This window comes from Marmota marmota, unplaced genomic scaffold, assembly GCF_001458135.2.
Source record: "Marmota marmota marmota unplaced genomic scaffold, marMar, whole genome shotgun sequence".
Taxonomy (NCBI): domain Eukaryota; kingdom Metazoa; phylum Chordata; class Mammalia; order Rodentia; family Sciuridae; genus Marmota; species Marmota marmota.
Genome location: NW_025999998.1, coordinates 12,890,585 through 12,909,878, shown reverse-complemented (window position 1 = coordinate 12,909,878; position 19,294 = coordinate 12,890,585). Strand labels below are relative to the sequence as shown.

Sequence of the window (19,294 nt, the reverse complement as noted above, 5' to 3'; positions counted from 1 at the left end):
CATTGGCTCCATTATTTGTTCATGTGGCAGCACATTATATAGTGAGAACATGAGGCAGGGCAAACTGTTTGGCATTTCAGGATGTAAAATAAAGAGCAGAAGAGGCCTGAATATCACTTTCAAGGGTACACCCCCAGTGACTCAAAACCTCCAATAGACCCCAGTTCTTGAAGCTTCCACCCTCTCCCAATGGCACCAATATGGAGGCCAAGCCATCACCACATGAGCCTTTGGAGGACATTCAGGATCCAAAGTATGATACTCTCCATACTCCAGTCATACTAACTTCCTTTTATCTTCTCCAAAAAGAGGCCTGTTCATACCACATTCATCTACTCTTTCGCAGCTGCATCACCTCTAATCCTGTGAATGCTCATCCTTCAAGTCTCAGGTGAAATAGTACTTTCTCAGAGAAGTCTTCCTTGAACCCCTCAGATTATCTGTCATAATCTTCTCTACTTCTTGAACACTGAGACTGCAGTTGAATTGCTGGTGAATGTCATTATATTCTACTGGCACATAACTCCTTGAAGTGGGAAGTGTATATATCTTTTCTATCCCTGTGTCCCTGGCATATACTACAGTGTCTGGCACTAAGTAGACATTCGCCATTCATCTGCTAATGAAGAGATAACAGTAGAGCCAACTAGAATAACCTAGAAAATCTTGAGAGAAGATTTGGTATCATTTTCCCCCCAACACCATCTGGACCATTCTCTTTTTCTAAATATTGATTTGGATCTTTATGGAGAAGGAAGGGTAAAGGGGGAACTCAATCTTCCATCCATTTGAGTGACTTTGAAGGTCCTGGGTGTGGTTCCATCCTGGGGGATGCTATCCTTTTCAAAATAAGACCACTGTAATATCCAACCTAGTGGGCTCAGATAAACCCCACACAAGCCAGAGCACAGCAGGGCACTCAAAAGACAACATTCTAAAGTATCTTGCTTTCTCTTAAGCAATAAAAATAAGTCTTACTTTCATGTTGAAGGAAATCCCACAACTATCTACTCCAGTAGCCACAGTAGTGAATAGAGGAAGACATGTGATACACTTGGGGCAAAAAGAGGCAGCATGGTAGGATGGCGGGAGTACTGGCCAAAGAGTCAGAAAAGCAGTTCTTGTTCTGAAAACTAGGTCCTGGTTCTGACTCTGCCACTTATTTGCTGTGTGACCCTAAACATTTGGATCCTACTAGCTAAATTCCCTGGCTTTAGAATTGAACAAATCTGTTGTCTATTAGGGTCTTATCATTTACTATTTTAGCTAAGAGTTGCTGATACTTCAATAATATAGGCAATGTGCAGGTTGTAAAATACTGGACAAATTATGGAAAATGTTCCACTGGTCCTTGAGAGAACTTTGATCCTTTTGCTTTTGAACAGTGTCTGTTAATAACAAAATGAGCTTTCATTCCCTGCTATTTGATGGCTCCATTTCTCATCAAGCTAGTGAGAGAGGAGTTAAAAATTAGTTGTGACTGATACATATTCAAACGTAACTGTGTGTTGATTGATGTGATGCATCTCCCCTACTTTCATTCATTCCTCTATAGAAAAACCATCTTTTAATAAAATAGCCAATATGATACCTTCTTATGGATCAGACTTTTGTTCACTGCAACACAGCAAAAACATGATGTAAAGAGTGATGACCTGAATCATAAGCTGGATAGGCTACCACCTGTATGCTTTGTTTTTTAAGGAAACATAAATGCTCTTTCTGCTTATTGATGCTCAAAAATTCATGATTGATATAACTTTTCTTTGCACAATTAGAGACAACTTTGCAATTTACAGGGAAGTGATATAGTCAATTTTTACCAAGATACAGATTATTAATTTGAAAGTATTTTCTGATGACAATTTGAGGAAGAGGACATTAAACATATGCCATATGGGGGGATAAAAGGAAAAGAGCAACAACAACAAAACGAAATCAATCTTCCTGCTTTACTCTGTTAGGTTCTGAAACATTAAAAGGGATTTATTTTTAAATGTACTCTTTTTAAATTATCTCAATTGAAGTAACTATTTTGAGAATAATACAGGAAGACAATCTTATTATCTAAATTCCTCATAGTGCTTTCTTGTGTTCTATAACATTTCCATTACATTCTAGGGTCACTATGGTTAACAATAATTGTACTGGATATTTCAAAATAGCTAAAGAGAAGATTTTAAGTATTACCACAAAGAAATGCTAATTGTATGAAATGCTGGATATGCTAAATATTATGGTTTAATTATTATACAATGTATCAGGTTTTGAAATATCACACCATGCCCCATAACTATGTATGATTATGTGTCAATTAAAAATAAATTTTCAAAAGAAATGTATATCAAAGAGGAGCTGGATTGACCTATTCGACATTGGTTTCTATTGCAGACTTATAAATGAATCTTTGAGGGACCAGCTACTGGTGACTATACAGAAGACTTTCACATACACCCGAACCCAAGCTCAGCATCTGTTCATCATCCTCATGGAGTGCATGAAAAAGAAGGAATTGGTATGTAATTCCCCATGGGTGGCAGAGGCCTTCTCCATGTGACCCAAATATTTTCTTGAATCATGCACCATTTTTTTCCCCCTGGTCGAGCTTACAACCCTCCTCAGGCTCACTGGTCCCACAAGTTTCCTCACCTAAATAGCAAAGACACAAGTCTTTCAGCCTTGGATTTAATGAAGCATGTGCAGCAGGGTTTTAGCATAATTTCCTTTTAGAGCTCATCTGAATGCTTCCAACTGCCTTAACCAAATGAATTGAGCAAAAATAGGTTTCCTCCTGGGAAATACTCAAGTTGATCCTTTCTTGGGTTTGGGGTTTCACTTGCTGGTAAGTAGCAAGTCATTCATAGTACTTTGGGGCAAATATCTTTAGTGACAGCATCCAAACTAATCTGCTAATCCATCATGGTGGAAAATGAAGAGACATACCCAAGAAATGCTAGTAATATCTGTATGCAGTTTCTGAAATGTCATCTAGTAGCTATTGAAACATTTTTTACATCAGAAAAATGTCTAACAAATGTGGTATAAGGAGAGACCCTCTGGTTAGGGTAAACAGAAATAACATGAGCAAACATTTAACACTTGCTATATGCCAGGCAGGTGCCAGACATCTACTAACTCGCCCATCTTTGTCCTGATCAGAGAGGTATGATTATTGCCTTTACCTTACAGATGAGGAAACACGGACTCATTTGATTAGTAAATGAGAAGCTAGGACTCAAAAACAGCAGTATTTTTTTTTTTTTTTTGAAATTGTCTCATTGAGGCCAATGTAGTGAATCGCCTCTTGAGTATATTCCAATCAGTTCCCATCAGGCCTCAGTTTGCAAAGACTATTTTCAAAGGTCATTTGAGTCCACCTGGTGACAGTGGTAGCAAAACATTTTAAAGAAGAATTGATTATATTAAGCAAGAGGCATCTCTGGAAAGCATCCACACAGCCTTTGTGAGAAGTCTTCTGTCAGCTTCCGGGTTTGGGAGGAAACCAAATGGGGAGAAAATGGGGCATGTCTGGTCCAAATGGGGAGAGAATGGGGCTTGTCTGATCTTGATTATCCATAGCCTGGCCACCACAGATACACACACACACACAGAGACAGACAGACTGACTGACCAAACCTGACTGACTGCTCTTTTCCCATAGAGCCTCTACCATCCCTGACAGTGCCACCCATGCGCAGCATCCTCCCATCTCAAATTCAGTTCTCTCCACATCTTAGCTCACTTGCTTCCTCCCAAGAAGGAGGTGCCAAAAACTTGAGCTTCCACAAGCCACAGTATGGATTTTCTTGAGTACTGATGATTTTCCAATATTGAGGCCAAAGCTCACTGTAAAAACTTACCAGAGCTATATATTGCAGTCCTGCAAATTTCCCAGAAAGGCAATTCTAGTAAAATTCTAGGAACCTACTGGAGGTCATAAAACCAAATGAAGCTAAATGGACTTCTCTGGGTAGCTCATGGGACTGTTCTGCAAGATGCTGCCTGATAACTGTTGTGTTGCTTAATCGTGATCTCTGCTACAAAGGTCAGCTGCATTGTAATCCAAGTTGTTCATTATAAGAAATGTGAAATAGTCCTCACTCCAGGCTAAGTAAATGCATCCTGATCAGGCAGTAAGTCATCTTCTATTCACATCTAGGCAGAAACGTTAGGGTTTTTAAGATTATAACTGTAATTAAAATAACTTCCATTTCTGAGGGGCTATTTATGTGCCTGGACAAGACTAGATGTTTTACAAATAAAGTGGATATGAGGTAGCCATTTTTTCCTTATCTTGCAGAGACATTTAGAGGTGAGGAAATGCATACACAGCCAGGAAAAGGAGAGATAGAACTGCCTTATTACAGTGTTATCCACTCACCAGGCTGCATAGCACATAACACAAAACAAAGCATTACATAGTGAAATTCCTCTTTCATATATTTGTCAAGTTTCCATTGATTCCCTTTACAAACTGCTTGGGCTATAATATTCTGAGCCCAATCTAATATTTGCCAAGTTCAGTTAAGGGGTTTGATTTTAAGGCTTATGTGGTTTCTTTCTCCTGCCAGACTCCAATGAACTTGCATAGAAAAGACCCACATTAAGAATTTAGCTTATGTCACATGGGTCTCAAGCCAGTATGGTCTCATGGAAAATATGCCTTGAGGGTCCTTTGAGGTGTCCAGGCAGGTGAGGCCACCCCTCACGACATCACCACATGGAGATGTTGCTATACTTTCTCCTCACTTCACAGTTTTGAAGAAATTAATTTCTCCTGTTTACTCAAAAGCTGTCAACAGATGTATCCTCCCAGAAGCCACCCTGTGGGATAATTCCATCAACTTCTTTGCATACAAAAAGAAAAACTGTCCACAACAGCATATTAATCTGAGAACATATTTAAGAGTTCAGACTTTAATAATCATCCCCCACCGCCCTTCTTCCTCAAGAGTCATCTGGCCATAAAGAAGAGCAAAAACAGGAAAAGAGTACCCAAGTGGCCATCCCCTCCTTGAGGCTGATTCTATATATAGAAACCTCCTCCTTCCAGAGGCTGGTGCCAGCTTCTCCTCCTGTTGCTGCCTCCCAGGGCTCCTGCCTACCCTCTGAGCTGCTGCAGAACTCTTCCCCCATCACTATTGCCAACCTACCAGCCCCATATGGAGGTAAAAAATTTCCTTTTGATACCCTACAGTGGAGAAGGACCCACTGAGCATTGCAAGCCCCATAATACGTATAGCCCTCAAAAAGTCACAGTGACAGACAGCAGTGGCCCAGCTGCTACTTCACCACCTCCATTTCCAAGCCAATAATTTATAATGACTCTCCTCCCCTAGACCTCCCAGGATATGGTGCTATTCACCTTTCCATCACCTCCCAGTCAAATCTAGAACTTACTCAAAGCTGATGCTGTTCCAAAACCCAATGCTTTGAAACCTACTTCTTCCTCCAAACACAACTGCCCTACTTGTCCCTGCCCCCACACTGTTGCTTCCTTGATATTGAACCTGACCTTGAATGCCAGGCCTCCCTATAATTCATTAGCCTAAGACCAAATGCCCAAGTAATCCATGTGGAAGTATGCCTAGACTGCATCTTTCATTTATTTCCCTGTGCCTTGAGAGTACATGCTATGTATTTCTACCCTAGGTTCTCACACCTGTGTGGCCCTCTGCTCTGTCCCAGTGCTTCTCTATACCACCCACAAAGCCGAACCATTTGGTTCTCATTCTCCCAGGCCTTCAATAACGTAGAGCAATCCTTGTGTTTGTCTTTAATTCATAGCCACTCTCTTTCCCAGCAGTTGTTCCAAGTCTTTTATGTTGCAGTTTTAAACCACACCCACATTTTTAATATATTTTAAATGCTCGCCCTGTGCTGGTTAGCTTTTCCTGTTTAAGACTTTTCTATTCACTATATTTGTAGTTTGATAAATTTCCATTTAAGTTGAGAAATCGTTTATCAGCCTTTTGTGTTTTGAACTTTTTGCCTCTTAATAAACTCTTATCTCAATGACAAAAAGATGCCCTATAGTTTCTTCTAAACCATGTATCTAGTTTCATCTTTCACATGAAATGTACAACCAATCTAGAATTGGCTTTCTGTATATAATACGAAGTAAGGATGACTAATTCACCCTGCATTTCCCACTCATTGGTCCAACCTTACGTCACATAATGCCCACTCTGTCATAATCCAGTTTCCATACCTACCTGAGTCTTTTGGACTTTCCTAATCAGCATAGCTCTATAATAAGCCCTGATGTATGGTAGGAAAAGTCACCCTGCCAGTTGTTTTTCTCTAGGATTGCGAGCTATTTTAGCCCCCACTCATAAATTTTAAAGTCCGTTTGTCAGATTGCTTGTGTCCCCCCCAGTACAGAAACCAAAAAATTATTAATTTATGCCCTTAATATTCAACAGAAGGCTTATCCTTTAAAGAAAGCAAGGGCTGTATATTTAAGCTTCCCCCCACGCCCTTCCCCTCCATATGCATATGATGGGATCTTGACTGATGCTTTATTTATTCAATCTGGTATCAAAAAAACTAGTATCCTTTTTCTAAGATTATTCTTAAAACTTGGGCTACATATCCCATCACTTAACACTTCCTCTGTGATCTTTCCCTAAAAATCTGTGGTTTTGAGCAGTAGCCCTCTTCACTCTTCCCTCTGCATTGAGTTCTACCTTCATCTTCCGCCTCCCTACAGATCCAGGGACACTGGGCCCTTCAGCTTCCTTTTCCCCCCTTTTCCTTGCCCTTTCTCGCTGCTTTCACCCATAAATGTTGACCCTATCTGAAGCTTTGTTCTCAATCTCCTTTTTTGTCATTTTTTAAGAGATTTTAAAGTTTTCCACAGTAGGAGACTTCTCCTTGAAATTCTGTCCAGTTTTTTCCTTTATGTATTTTGAGATTGCTATGAAGTTCATAAACTTTTAAAACTAGCCCTATTCCAGTGAGTTATATTTCTATCATTATTCAACAACCTTATTTATTCCCGACAATTGCTTTTCAGTTCATCTGATGTTAATACATTTCTATCAGCTTCTTTTTCAGACTTTTCTGAAAAAGTAAATTTCCATTATCTTTTTTATTTCCAACTTTGTTATGTGGGTTTCTTGAAAATGATATATAGCCTTTTCTAAAAATATATTAGAAGCTCTAATATTGAATGATAAATTTAGATTATTTCCATGTATTCTGCACTATTTACTCTGAATAACTTTTATGTTTTATTCATTAAGATACACTCCCCTACTGAGTCTCATTTAAGGATTTCATTCTAGTATCCTTTTTTTTTTTTCTTGGCTTTGACAATGTCCTCTTTGGAAATTACTCACAAACCTATCTCTGGCTCTAACCTTTTCCTCACTGTCTCCACAATGATAATTGCAACTTACAGGTGGACATTTCTTTGTCACTTCAAGTTTAACAGGTCCAGGAACAAAAATCAATCTCTCTAATACCATCAAATACCTCCCAACCCTATGCCTGCACAATACTCCCTCTTCCAAGTCTTGTTTCATTCCCTCAGTCTTGGCTTTTTGCTTCTCCTTACCACATTGTCACCCAGACAATAATTGCCAAGTCATCCTGATTTTATGTTGGCTGTGTGTCTCACATTTGCCTCTTCTCCCTTGATTTCAGTAACCACCATTATTTTCTTCAACAGGACCACTTAAGGTAGGAGGGCTTCCTACCTGATCTCTTCATCTCCAGCCTTTTTCACATACTTCTCCAGGCTTTATCTTTTGGGTCCCAGTTCTGATTTTTGCCCCTGCATTGCTGAGATAGCTTCAAGGACTTCCTATTGATATTGACTAGTGTCCAAACCTTTTAATGTAACTTTGGGGCCCCTCAGTCTGAATGAAGCCTGGAATTTCATTCCTACATGGTTCATTACTTCCCTTTCCCGCCGTGTTCCCCAAATAATTCAGGCTTTCCAAATTCCCACTAGTATCTTTAACCCAAAAAGTAATTCTGTTCTGTTGCCAGTTCCACTTGCTCAAATGACATGGAGCTGCAAGCATCCAATAATAATATCTCATCCTTGTCTACTGTGATTTTCAATAGACTAGTTCATGGTGTCATTCTATCTGGTTGCCTGATAGTCTGGGTCTAAGCTGCATGCATCACTGATCACACAGGCTCCCTACACGATTTATTGTATGTGTAACTCTACTAGGATTAGTGGTTATAACAACCTATATTAAATTGTAATTGTCTTAAATGAGATACCTGGCAGTGGCTGGCAAAAAAAAAAAAATCTCAATAATTATCCGCTGAATCTACAAATACAGCAAATGAACTTTATCCATTATATGTCTCTTATACACAAAATAATTAATATCCATATTTTCCCCCATATAGGTAAAATATGAGACCACATTTAATTGTGTTGAAAAATAATATATTGGATACAACCAATAGTTTTTGCTCATTTCTTGACTTCTCCAAGATGACATTAGAAAATGGTGGGGTGGGGGCAGGAGGCAGGGATCTGAATTGTATTATTCTTACCTTAGAATCCAGACACTTTGCAGTTTTTTCTATTTTGTTACTTGTTTTTTGGCAAATTTCTTCAAGAATTATAACTTTTTATTATTTCTTAACCCTATCTTGTCATTTCTAAAATAAGGTACTTATCCAAATGACTTGGTTTAGTTTTATGTTATGTATTGAGAATTTATTGCAGCCCTCATAGCCTGAATGTAAAAGGGGGGTGGGGAGAATAGCTTTCTAATCATAATTTGTAATAAAATTAAAATCTTATTCTCCTGATCACTTCTTGGGGACTTTTGAAATGTATTTCATAGTCTTCATGGTATGGTAAAAGGGCTTTCTACTTTTTCACTCCATGTAATGACACATGCCCATAATCCCAGCAGCTTGGGAGGCTGAGGCAGGAAGATTCTGAGTTCAACACCAGCCTCAGTAACTTAATGAGACCCTAAGCAACTTACTTAGACCCTGTCTCAAAATAAAAAGGATTGGAGATGTGGCTTAGTGGTTGAGCACCCCTGGGTTCAATCCCTGGTTCAAAACAAAACAAAACTTACTTAATTATAGTTGTTCTCATTTGCAATGTTTAATCTAAATGAAGAAGCCAACATTTGAAGAAGAGTATTAAGTGCACTTAGTTCAACAGCTCAGGATGCACAGGAAATAAAAAGGGATTTTTCCTTAAATCCCATAAGTACAGAGGCTTCCAACAACACTGTTTTAGTCCGGGGTGCAAAATATCATGAGCTGAGTAGCTGAGAAATAAAAAAATTTATTGCTCAAAATTCTGGAGGCTAGAAGTCCCAGACCAAGTTGCCAGCAGATCTGGCATCTAGAGAAGACTTCCTCGGAGGTGGTGACTTCTTGCTGCATCTTCACATGGCAGAAGGGATGAGTAAACTCCTTCGGGTCTCTTTTACAAGGACACTAGTCCTGTTCAGGAAGATGAAGCCTCTATGACCTAATCACTCCCCAGATGCCTCTAATTACCATTATCCCGGAGATCAAGATTCAGCATATAAATGAATAATGGAGACACCAATGTTCAGATCATGGCAATCACATGGACATCTACTAGTAGACATGAGAGGGAGGTAGTTTGAGAGGAGAGTTAAGGGGACTTGGTGTCTACCTTTACTTAGAACATAATGCAGACCCAATGTGAGAAGCCCAACTTAATGGGCTAGGTCACTGCTCTGCCTTAGCAGCTGATGATATCATTATCATCATATTCTCTTGGGTAGAGCATCTTAAGGCAGTAAAGCCAAGGATGTACAAAATGTGCTAATGGAATAAGTGGAAGCAAAGACATTAGATTATCACTTTTGCATCCTTTTTAGTAACTTCTGTAGCATTTGACAGTGGCAACCTCCTCTTCCCTCTAAACTTACTTTCCTATGGGTTCCATTTAGACTCTCAATTTTCTGTTTCCTTGTAATTTCTTACAATTCACTTTCCCTTTCTACTGTTAGTTCCTCTTATTTCTCCCCCATTCTATAAACAGATGTTTAAATATTTATTCTTGGCTCTTTTCCCTTCATTCACTGTTATGACTTCTGTTACCATTTTCATTTAAACAATTCCCAAAAGCACAAATAGCTAGCCTCGTCTTCCTCTAAGCCTCTGCATTTCCAACTTCCACGCTCACTCATATATCCTCATCCTTCTTTGCCCAGACTATTGCTATTTTAAATTAGCCTGATTTCCCTTAGTCAAATATCTACCTGACAACCCTTTTACACAACAGGGGTTGGCAAAATAGTAAAATTTTGCATGCCAGATAAGCTCTCCATAACATATTCTTCTTTGCTCATTTGTTTTTAAACACTCTTTAAAAATGTAAAAGCTATTTTGAACTTGTTGGTGATATAAAAGCAGACCGTGAACAGAACTTGATCTGCAAGTACAGATTTGCTTGCATCTTAACATTATAACACTAGATACTTCTCACTGAAGCACAGAGTCAATCACATAATTCATCTAAATATAAAGTGTAAAGTTTTGCCTACAAGTCCATTTTTTAATTCCATTTCTTTTTTATTTGTAAAGTATTTATTAAATCTTAAATTTATAGATAAACCTATTATTTCTCCTTCAGTGTATATAAAGTACATATTTAAGTGTTTCATAAAAGAACTGGTAATCTCTGTTTCCCTTATATAAGTCTTCCTCTAGTGGACAGTATGTACTGAATAAAGAAGCTTTATTTCTGAAGATCTGGGAATTACTTTCCGGAGTATTCAGTACATACTATCTATTCCTTCTTTAAGGACCCTTCATAATTTAAAAAATTGCTTGGAGATCACTTTGATTAATTTCCTACTTTCCTGAATGTGTTCAAGCTTAGAGCATTTTCTTTAGCCATATTCAATTATCAAACTACCATGTCCTAATAATATCCAATATACATATGTATATGTGTATGTGTGTATATTTATGTGTGCATGTATATATATGTATTATATATACACACACGCATGTGCACATACACAAACCTGGGATAACCTTAACTCCTATTTGTAATGCTTATGCCTTATCATTTATGTTTTATATACATCTAAAACTTCCCACGTAAGCTTGAGAGCCAAATCTGTGTCTGGTTCATTTTTGGTTTTCCTTGTACTCACTCATGCCTAATTGTGCTTAGCACCATAGCATATACAACGCAGACACTCAATAAATCTTCATTTAATGGATGAGTGGGTGTATGAATAGATTCAGATGAATATACATTAGTGAGGATGATACATATTCAATATCCATAAATTTCATTAAAATCTCTACTAACGGTAGCATATCTCCTTAGGGAGTTATAGATTCGGTTTATGAACCTAGATTTGATTCAGGCCCATCTGCTTAAGTTGTTGGACCTCTGAGAGGGAACTTAATCTGATAGTTGTGAGGAACAACTCTAAAAGCAGACAAACCTAGATTCCAAATCTGGCTTCACTTGAGTGACTCAACCAGCAGTAGTCCCAGAATCCTCAGCTTTAAAAGAGTGATAGTAATAGCCCTGTTTTCTAGGATCTGCCATACTTAGGGGTTTCTTCTTTTGGGTCCAGACTATGCTTGGATTTTTTTTTAACCAACAAGACATACACCAATACAGAAAATGTTAAAACTGGTCTGAGACTTCCCATATACCCTACTGAATGCAAGGCTAAGAAGTAACTAGATATTATAACTTCCCATTCTCTACATAAGGGTCCTAAGCTTCAAGCTGATGAACCTCCTTTAGACCTGGACAAGACAGAGGCCTGTTGTCTGTGTCTTGACAAAGGAGCCTCTGGCAGCCCAACTCCACTACTTTCCAAGGCAGGTAGATTTATTATTTTCATAAGGACGGATCAGAAGCCTCTCCTGGCATCGAAGCACAACTCACATTTAGGAACAATGTATCTGTCCTTTCATAATAAAAGTCAAGCATGCATTACTTCTAGATAAAGAAGTTTTCTCTCCTTTTGCAGATCAGCATCCTGGGTCTGAGAAAGAACCACAAAGTCCAAGATGTGACTCAGGAGGCCGAGGCAGGAGGATTGTAAATTCAAACCCAGCCTCAGTAACTTAGTGAGTCCCTAAGCAACTCAGTGAGACCCTGTCTCTTATAAAATATTAAAAAGGGCTGGGGATGTGGCTCAGTAATTAAGCACTTCTGGGTTTAATTCCTTGGGAGGGGGGGAGAGAGAGAAAAGATAGATTGATATAGGCTTGTCAGTCTCTTCATATCACAAGCAGAGGGTAGTTAGTGTTACCTGGCAGGCTGAGGTCTCAGCAACACTTGGGACATATTCCTGAGAATTGTCAATACTCCTTCACTCATGATTGTTTCAAGAATTAAGAGTTTTAACTTGTGTGAAGAATGTTAACCATGAGTGTAGAAGCACTCAGTAGTTGTTTAGTTATCATTACAGTTATTCTACCAGTAACTACAGGCACCAATCAGAATATAAGCACAGATGTCTTTTTCCCGGCATTCTCTGCAGTCCTAGTTAAAATTGCCAATGGGTCATTCGTCGATACCCATGACGTGTCATTCTATCTTCAGGTTCCATCTTCCCTCCCTCCTCAACTTAATGGGCAAGTGTACAGTCAAGATGAGACATGTAACCTCTTGGATGATAAAAGAGGAACAAGACCACTTTCTTTAGAAAATAACTAAATGTTAAAAGCTAAATATTAGAGATCTGACCATGGTTCACTATGATATTGATGCAACTGACAAGAAAATTCAAATACCTCTATTGTACACAGCATTTTAAGATAACCAGAATTTTTACTTACAGCTTTCCACCACATCATATTTCTGTGAATTCGTGTAGTTTCTAAAACACATTTCAAAAATGTATCCATACAAATATAGCTTGAAGAGGTAGCATTGTTGTTTGGCAGTGTTTCCTCAATAACAATATATTGATAAGTCTAATTCATTTAGCAGATCTCTTCAGACTCTCCAGGGGCCTTCTGGAACATCCTCAAATTAGTCAAAAGACTATCTAGAACTCAATTTGGGGAAGTTTGTCAAAACAAAGGTATAAAGCTCTTGATCAAGATAGAATCAAAAGTCACTGTAAAATAATCACCATTCATTTAACCAAAGTGGAAAACCCAAAGGCAAATATGAAACAAACCACAAAGCCATGGGAAAAGTCCCGATCTTTGACAGAGAGGACTCAGTGGTCAAAAGACCTACTAAAGCTCCATTTCCTACTAATTCCCTAACACACACACACACACACACACACACACACACGATTCTAATTTTACACATAATTTTGCTCTATTCTTAGAAAAACTTACAATTCCATTCTAATTTTAGCCAGTTTGGTCACATATAAAATTCCTTTTACCAGAGTCATCTTTTGTACCTTCTATAACCTTTTTAACCCTTCAGTTTCAACATTACTTCATTCTGAAATGACCTCTGAACAACCAAACTAGGAAAAAAATTACTCTTCCTCAACTACAAAATAAAATGCCTTCTGTACCTTACAGCTTCACTTACCAAGAGACACCTTCCCTTCTTCACAAAAGAAGTTATTTCTAGTTTTAATTGCCATGTACTAGAAGGTTTTTTTTAAAAAAAAAAAAAAAAAAAAAAACTCCTAGCAAATTTCTAGTGAAAACCTAAGAAGCAAACAATCTTGAACAGATCTATACCAGCATTTTGCAGAAGAACACCATTTAATCTATTCATTATCAAACATTCATCTGAGACCAGCTGCTTGTCCGGTACTAGATAAATGGCAACAAAAATGGCTGACAACCATTCACCTATTTACAGATACTAACAGGGATAGAATGAATGGAAAGTCCCATTTCTTCTTAGCACTTACAACGATCACAAATTTTCTGTGTTTCCTTACTCTGTGGTACGAATGTCTTCTTTCTCTTATGACACTCCATGAAGGAAGAAACAACATCTACCTTGGTTATCATTATATTCATGGCCCTTGTAGAATGTTATGCATATAGGAGATAATCAGATCTCTCTAAATGAATGTATTTTTTAACGTTTTAAAATTATTCAAGACACATTCCACATTCTCAATGAAAGCAGTGAACAGCTGTCTTCTCTTCAGAATAATTCCTAGTAGCCTTCCCCAAATAAAGGTAACTGGGAAGCTCCCCCTGGTCAGAGTCATACTTAATCCTATCTTCAGACTCTCTTCCTCCAACACAGAACATAAACCAAATGGCTGAGTAGCAAATTCCAGTATTTTAACTTAAAAACTCAGATATTTCGTAAGTCTCTACCACTCGGTTTGCCACAACGTGACTCCAACACTTTAAGCCACTGACAAAGATTCTTGACACTACAAGTTCATCCAAACTTCCATCTCGTTTATATTCAACCACTTTATTCATTCTTAACTATGCTTGAGTTTTTCATTAAACAAAGCCAGCCATTGAAGATATTCAGGAAATGCCACCCCAAAGCACATTGCTCTGGTATACTAATTTGAAAAACAGAAAAATGTGAGGTTTTACAAGTTCCCCTCCATTTACTCAGAGTCCTCAAAGGAACTCAGCTATGATCAATCTGGGAAAATTAACTCCTATCAAGAAGTTAGGAAGGATACTTTCACCACATCCAGAGAGACCCATACTGCAACTAATTTTCTGTTTTCTAAGGGCTCACGCATCTTCTCCCAAAACCGTATACCGAAAGAGTTTTTCCTCATCCCATGACCATTTCTCTCATTTCAGCAAGGGGGTTGATCAAAGGACTATTGTCCTTTTCTTGATGGACCTAATTACTGTCCTGAAAAAGTTGTTTTCTAGGTTTCTGATTTTATGAGCAAATTTGGAGCCTAAATACCATTACCTGTCAAGACAAAGAAAAGCAAAAAGGAGGAAACCTAGTAAGAGTCAAAGGTGAGGCATGGTGGATAAACCCAAGTCTTTTTACTTCTCTGTGAGCACTTCTAGTGATTGCATTCTTCCTCTTTTACAGAGCAGAGAAGACAGCCCCTAAGTGGAGACTTCCTCCACTGGACCCAAATTTCCCTCACTAAAGATAGATCTCAAAAGAACAAAACTAGGCAGTTTCCCAGCCCAGTCTATTTTCTCTTAACTGCTGAGGTCAGGGCAAATAAATCATCTTCCAGACTGAGATACTTTCATTATAGTTCTAGGTAAAAGATTTTAACCAAGGCATAAAGATGGTTAAAGAAGCAGACCCCATTAATCTAAAAGCTGAACTGAAAAAAACAATTTTTCCTGGATACAATTTTTAAAAATACATCCCATTATTTCTTTGCAGTTTTTGATCCCCATTCTCCAAACCATTCAAAATTTCAACTTCCTCATTTTGGTCACTGAATTCCAACTCTTTCTGGTAAAGTTCATCCGTTTCTCTAAAAAGAAAGTACAAGTTCTTGCAATTCTTATTCATGAAATTGTCTGGAGTTCCAAACGCTGGGCCCAGTCCAGTTTGCCTGACCTAAGCAGCCACTAAAAAACCCTAAAAGGTCATCATCGTCCTCTCCTAGAACAAACTGACCCTAGGTACCCATACCGAATGTACTTATTCAAAGCGTAAAGTAACCTGAATGGAGTTCCAAAAGGTGGAGTTCTAGATTCTCTGAATCCAGAACCATCCATATCTTCCTATCTTTCAATAAATAGCCTTACCTGCTTCTATTGAACAGTTGATTTTTGTCTAACCCAGACATCTGTGGCCTCTTATACAGGAGCCAGTCCTGCTTCTATTTCTACTTTCAAACTCTCTCCTGATTTCAATTTCTATGCATGTATGAGTTTGTCAGGATGAACCCAACTACTATGGATAACCATAAAGCTCTAATAAAAAATAAAAATAAAAGTCTGCTCAAGAAAGCTCAGAGACCTCAGAGCACAAATCCATGAAGCTTCAAAATTTGAGAGAACTTACAATCCCCAGATACTGCAAGAAAACAGCTCAAAACAGGCTCAAGGCATTCCCATACCTGGATACTGTGGGTCAGGTGGTAGGCACACAAGCTCTGCTTAGGGTCTTGCTAAAAACACAAAGTGTGTTAAAAGGAAAAATTTCTTAGGTCACTTAAGTTTAGTAGTGTTTGGATAAAGAAAAATAAAATTGACAACAACCTCACAAATAGAAGAACTCACACAACAACAGACAATGTGATCAGTCAGCATCACTAATAGGATAACAGAAGGGAGAGAAAACAACTTAATTGGCTACAGCTTGGCCAATCAACCAGTCAATTGGGTACAGCTTAACTAGTTAATTGGTTCTAACTTATTTAGTTGACCAGTTACGGGGCTCCTACAACCAGACAAAGCTCAGTTACTGTGATTAAACTCCATATTGGTTTGGTTTGTTGGGCTTAGTACAGGTTTTCAGTTCAAATACATGGCCTCCTACAAATTTTATTTAACACTTATTACCAAACAAGCTCAATAGGCCTCTTGTGGTCATGAGAGAAAGAAACTTCTTATAGCCGAGAGAGAGTTTTTTTATAGAGTCATGGATCAAGTTTAGAAACTAGTGCTCTCCAACACAATGTTTGAGAAGAAATAGAAATGTACCTAAGCTACTTTTAAATTTTATCTCTATGTCATCTTAATTATGTAATTTAAGTCCAAGCATTTTAAATGAGATAGACATGTTTTGAGGCCACTAACTAAGTTAGGGTTTCAGTATCAGAGCGGCTGGCAAGCCTGTCCTGAAAGGGCACTGAAGGGGAGCACACGTTGGGATTTACAGAGAGCCTTTCCTGGGACATTTCTTTCACCTGGCCTAGTTGCCAAACCCTTGACCAGGGATCCTTCACACAAGAAATCTGTATATACCGGTCGACACTCTTGTGGCTCTTGTCGGACCACATCCAGGCTATGCATGCCAGCCCATCACTCTGGTGCTAGGACCCTCATCTTGTGTCTCTCCCACACCCCAGAATCCCAGGGAAAAACCTAGCCTGGAGTAAGCCCTAGTTCTTCTAAAAGAAGGCACAAATTCAAAACACCATCACAATAGGAAATAAGCACAAAGATTTTTACTTACAGATCTCTGCAAGGAAGGCATAATGAGGCTGGAGCTTGGTCCTCCATCTGGAGATCTCACCAGGCATGAAGAGTCAAGCAGAGAAAGAGCGAGCTGGTGTACCGCAATAAGCAGTGTATATATAAGGAAAAAGGGTGTGGGTCACTTTAAATTCACGGGTAAATGCCTGAATGCCTTTAACTGATAATGTCCCGGTGTCCTACAGATAGGACACCTACAAAGACATAAACTGAGCAATAAAATTACAGTAGGGGTATATTTATGCTCAACTTAGCTTTATACTTCGTTGCTCGATTTACCTCTTTATATGTCCTGTATGTGAGAGGCAGGGACTTGGTGGGTTCTAAAGGAAGCAGGGAGGGCAGCCTCTACATTCCCATCTCTGGCCACTGGCTTGAGCCATATGGCTGAGGTGTCCACCTGGAGACTGTGTCAAGGGTGGCTGAGCCCCTGCTTCCAGTATGAGAAAGTTAAAGTCGTATTCAAAAAGATGCCAAGGCAACAAACCCTATGAACATTCCTTGCAGAGGGTAGCAGGAGAAGCATATTCTATAATACCCAATGTCTTCCAACATATGGTGAGTTACTAATAAAGTTTTGAAGGTTCTGAAGCTCTTTCAGATGATTAAAATATCACTATTCTAGAAATGACAATACAGCCTAAGAGCCCTTTCTCAGCTTCGCATCCCAAATCTACCATTTAATATGACACTGGGCACATTATTTAAAATTCAGATGCCTACCTTTTGTCCTTCAGAAAAGTGAGATGATAATATCTTGATCATGGAATTAATTATAAGGACTAAGTGAATTAATAAACAAAGATAACATAATAAGCACTCAATAAATATTTTATTGTTACTGATGATGATGGTGATGATGTTATAGCACTTTACGTTTAACAAAGATCATTTCCACATTATCTCAGTTAACACTAAATCAACCTTGGGGCATCAATTCCACTTCACCAAGGGAAACCAAAGACATTAAGTAACAGGTCTAAGTTTATTTAGTTAGTGATAAACTTGGTCTTGAATCAAGAGCACCTTTTTGCAAATTCTGGGCTCTTTCCATCATATTCCAGTTGACTCTATATTCTAAATGAATATGAACTAGCTTAAGTCACTTTAATAAATAAGTTCTCTCCATTTGACCAGTATTCTTGGACACTCTCTGCCCACATCTAAGTGGCATTGTATTCCTATGAGCAAAATGTAAGCACACTCTATGTTCTCAAAACATTCACTGAAGTAAAAAGGGATTTGAAGAAAATGTCACTCACACAATTCTTCGCCAAGACAGCAACAATAACACCTCTCATCTTATGTTGGTATAAAATGTATGACACTGCCTTGTACAAAGTTCTGTTGCACACCCTTTGTCATTTGAGCTGCACAACAATAGGACAAGAGTTTATGTCAATTCGTCAGCTACCCAGAACAGTGAGACAGATTGGGGAAGACTAAGAAGTAAACGCCCATCTGATTTCCCACCTTGCTATCCAGCCCTCAGATTTTCATTTATAATCAATGAACATGCCTCTGACCTTTTTCAGTCTTATTTATCAACAAAATTAGCATGCCAGGCATGGTGATTCACGCCTATAATCCCAGCGGCTCAGAGGGCTGAAGCAGAAGGATCACAAGTTCAAAGCCAACCTCAGCAACTTAGCGAGACCCTAAGCAACTTAGTGAGACCCTGTCTCAAAAAAAAAAAAAAACTGAAAAGGGGGGCTGGGGATGTAGCTCAGTGGTTAAGCACCCTGGGTTTAATTCTTGGTATTAAAAAAAAATAGCAGATTATAGACATTGGCAAACATAATAAGTACTCTCTTTTACTAGGTGGGAAAAATAAATAGAAATAGTACAATAAATAAGATGTAAATAATACATATTAAAAAAATAAGCACATTATTATTTTATTCCTGTTAAAAGCTGACTTCTTAAATATACACAAGACAACTGGTAGTTTGAATTTCAACTGTAGGAAGATCCTCCTAGAGACTAGACTGCATCTCACCTCCACCCTGCATTTCCCTCTGCCTCCCCAGGCCAGGAGCTTACCATTCCCCCTAGATGATCTGTCTCTGCCTGGTCTCACCACCACCAGCTTCACAACCCAATTCATACATGACTGCTGAATGGCTCCCTTCAAAGAGCATCCCAGAAAGTAACTTCCCACCCAGTCGAGAAACTCCATTGCCCTCACTGTGTTTCCCAAATTAAGAATGCCTACCACTGATTTCATAGATCACTTTAGGTGAATTGTAAATTCATGTTT

The 19,294-nt window shown here is 38.5% G+C and overlaps 1 protein-coding gene and 1 long non-coding RNA gene across 26 annotated transcripts in view; one reads left to right on the top strand and one right to left on the bottom strand.

Moving 5' to 3' along the window:
* Window positions 1–17,357, bottom strand: part of LOC125617901 — a 74,090-nt gene extending 56,733 nt beyond the window's left edge. Inside the window, exon 1 of the long non-coding RNA XR_007349036.1 lies at window positions 17,015–17,357. This is a non-coding gene — a long non-coding RNA (uncharacterized LOC125617901). The remainder of the gene's footprint in view (window positions 1–17,014) is intronic.
* Window positions 1–19,294, top strand: part of Trpm3 (transient receptor potential cation channel subfamily M member 3) — a 529,872-nt gene that overhangs the window by 332,607 nt on the left and 177,971 nt on the right. For all 25 annotated transcript variants that reach the window (XR_007349031.1, XR_007349032.1, XM_048806882.1 and 22 more), the window contains one exon: window positions 2,392–2,515. Coding sequence is in view for 23 of the 25 variants with exons in the window: in XM_048806882.1 (XP_048662839.1) it covers window positions 2,392–2,515 (124 nt within the window). In the remaining 2 variants the exon portion in view is untranslated. The remainder of the gene's footprint in view (window positions 1–2,391; window positions 2,516–19,294) is intronic.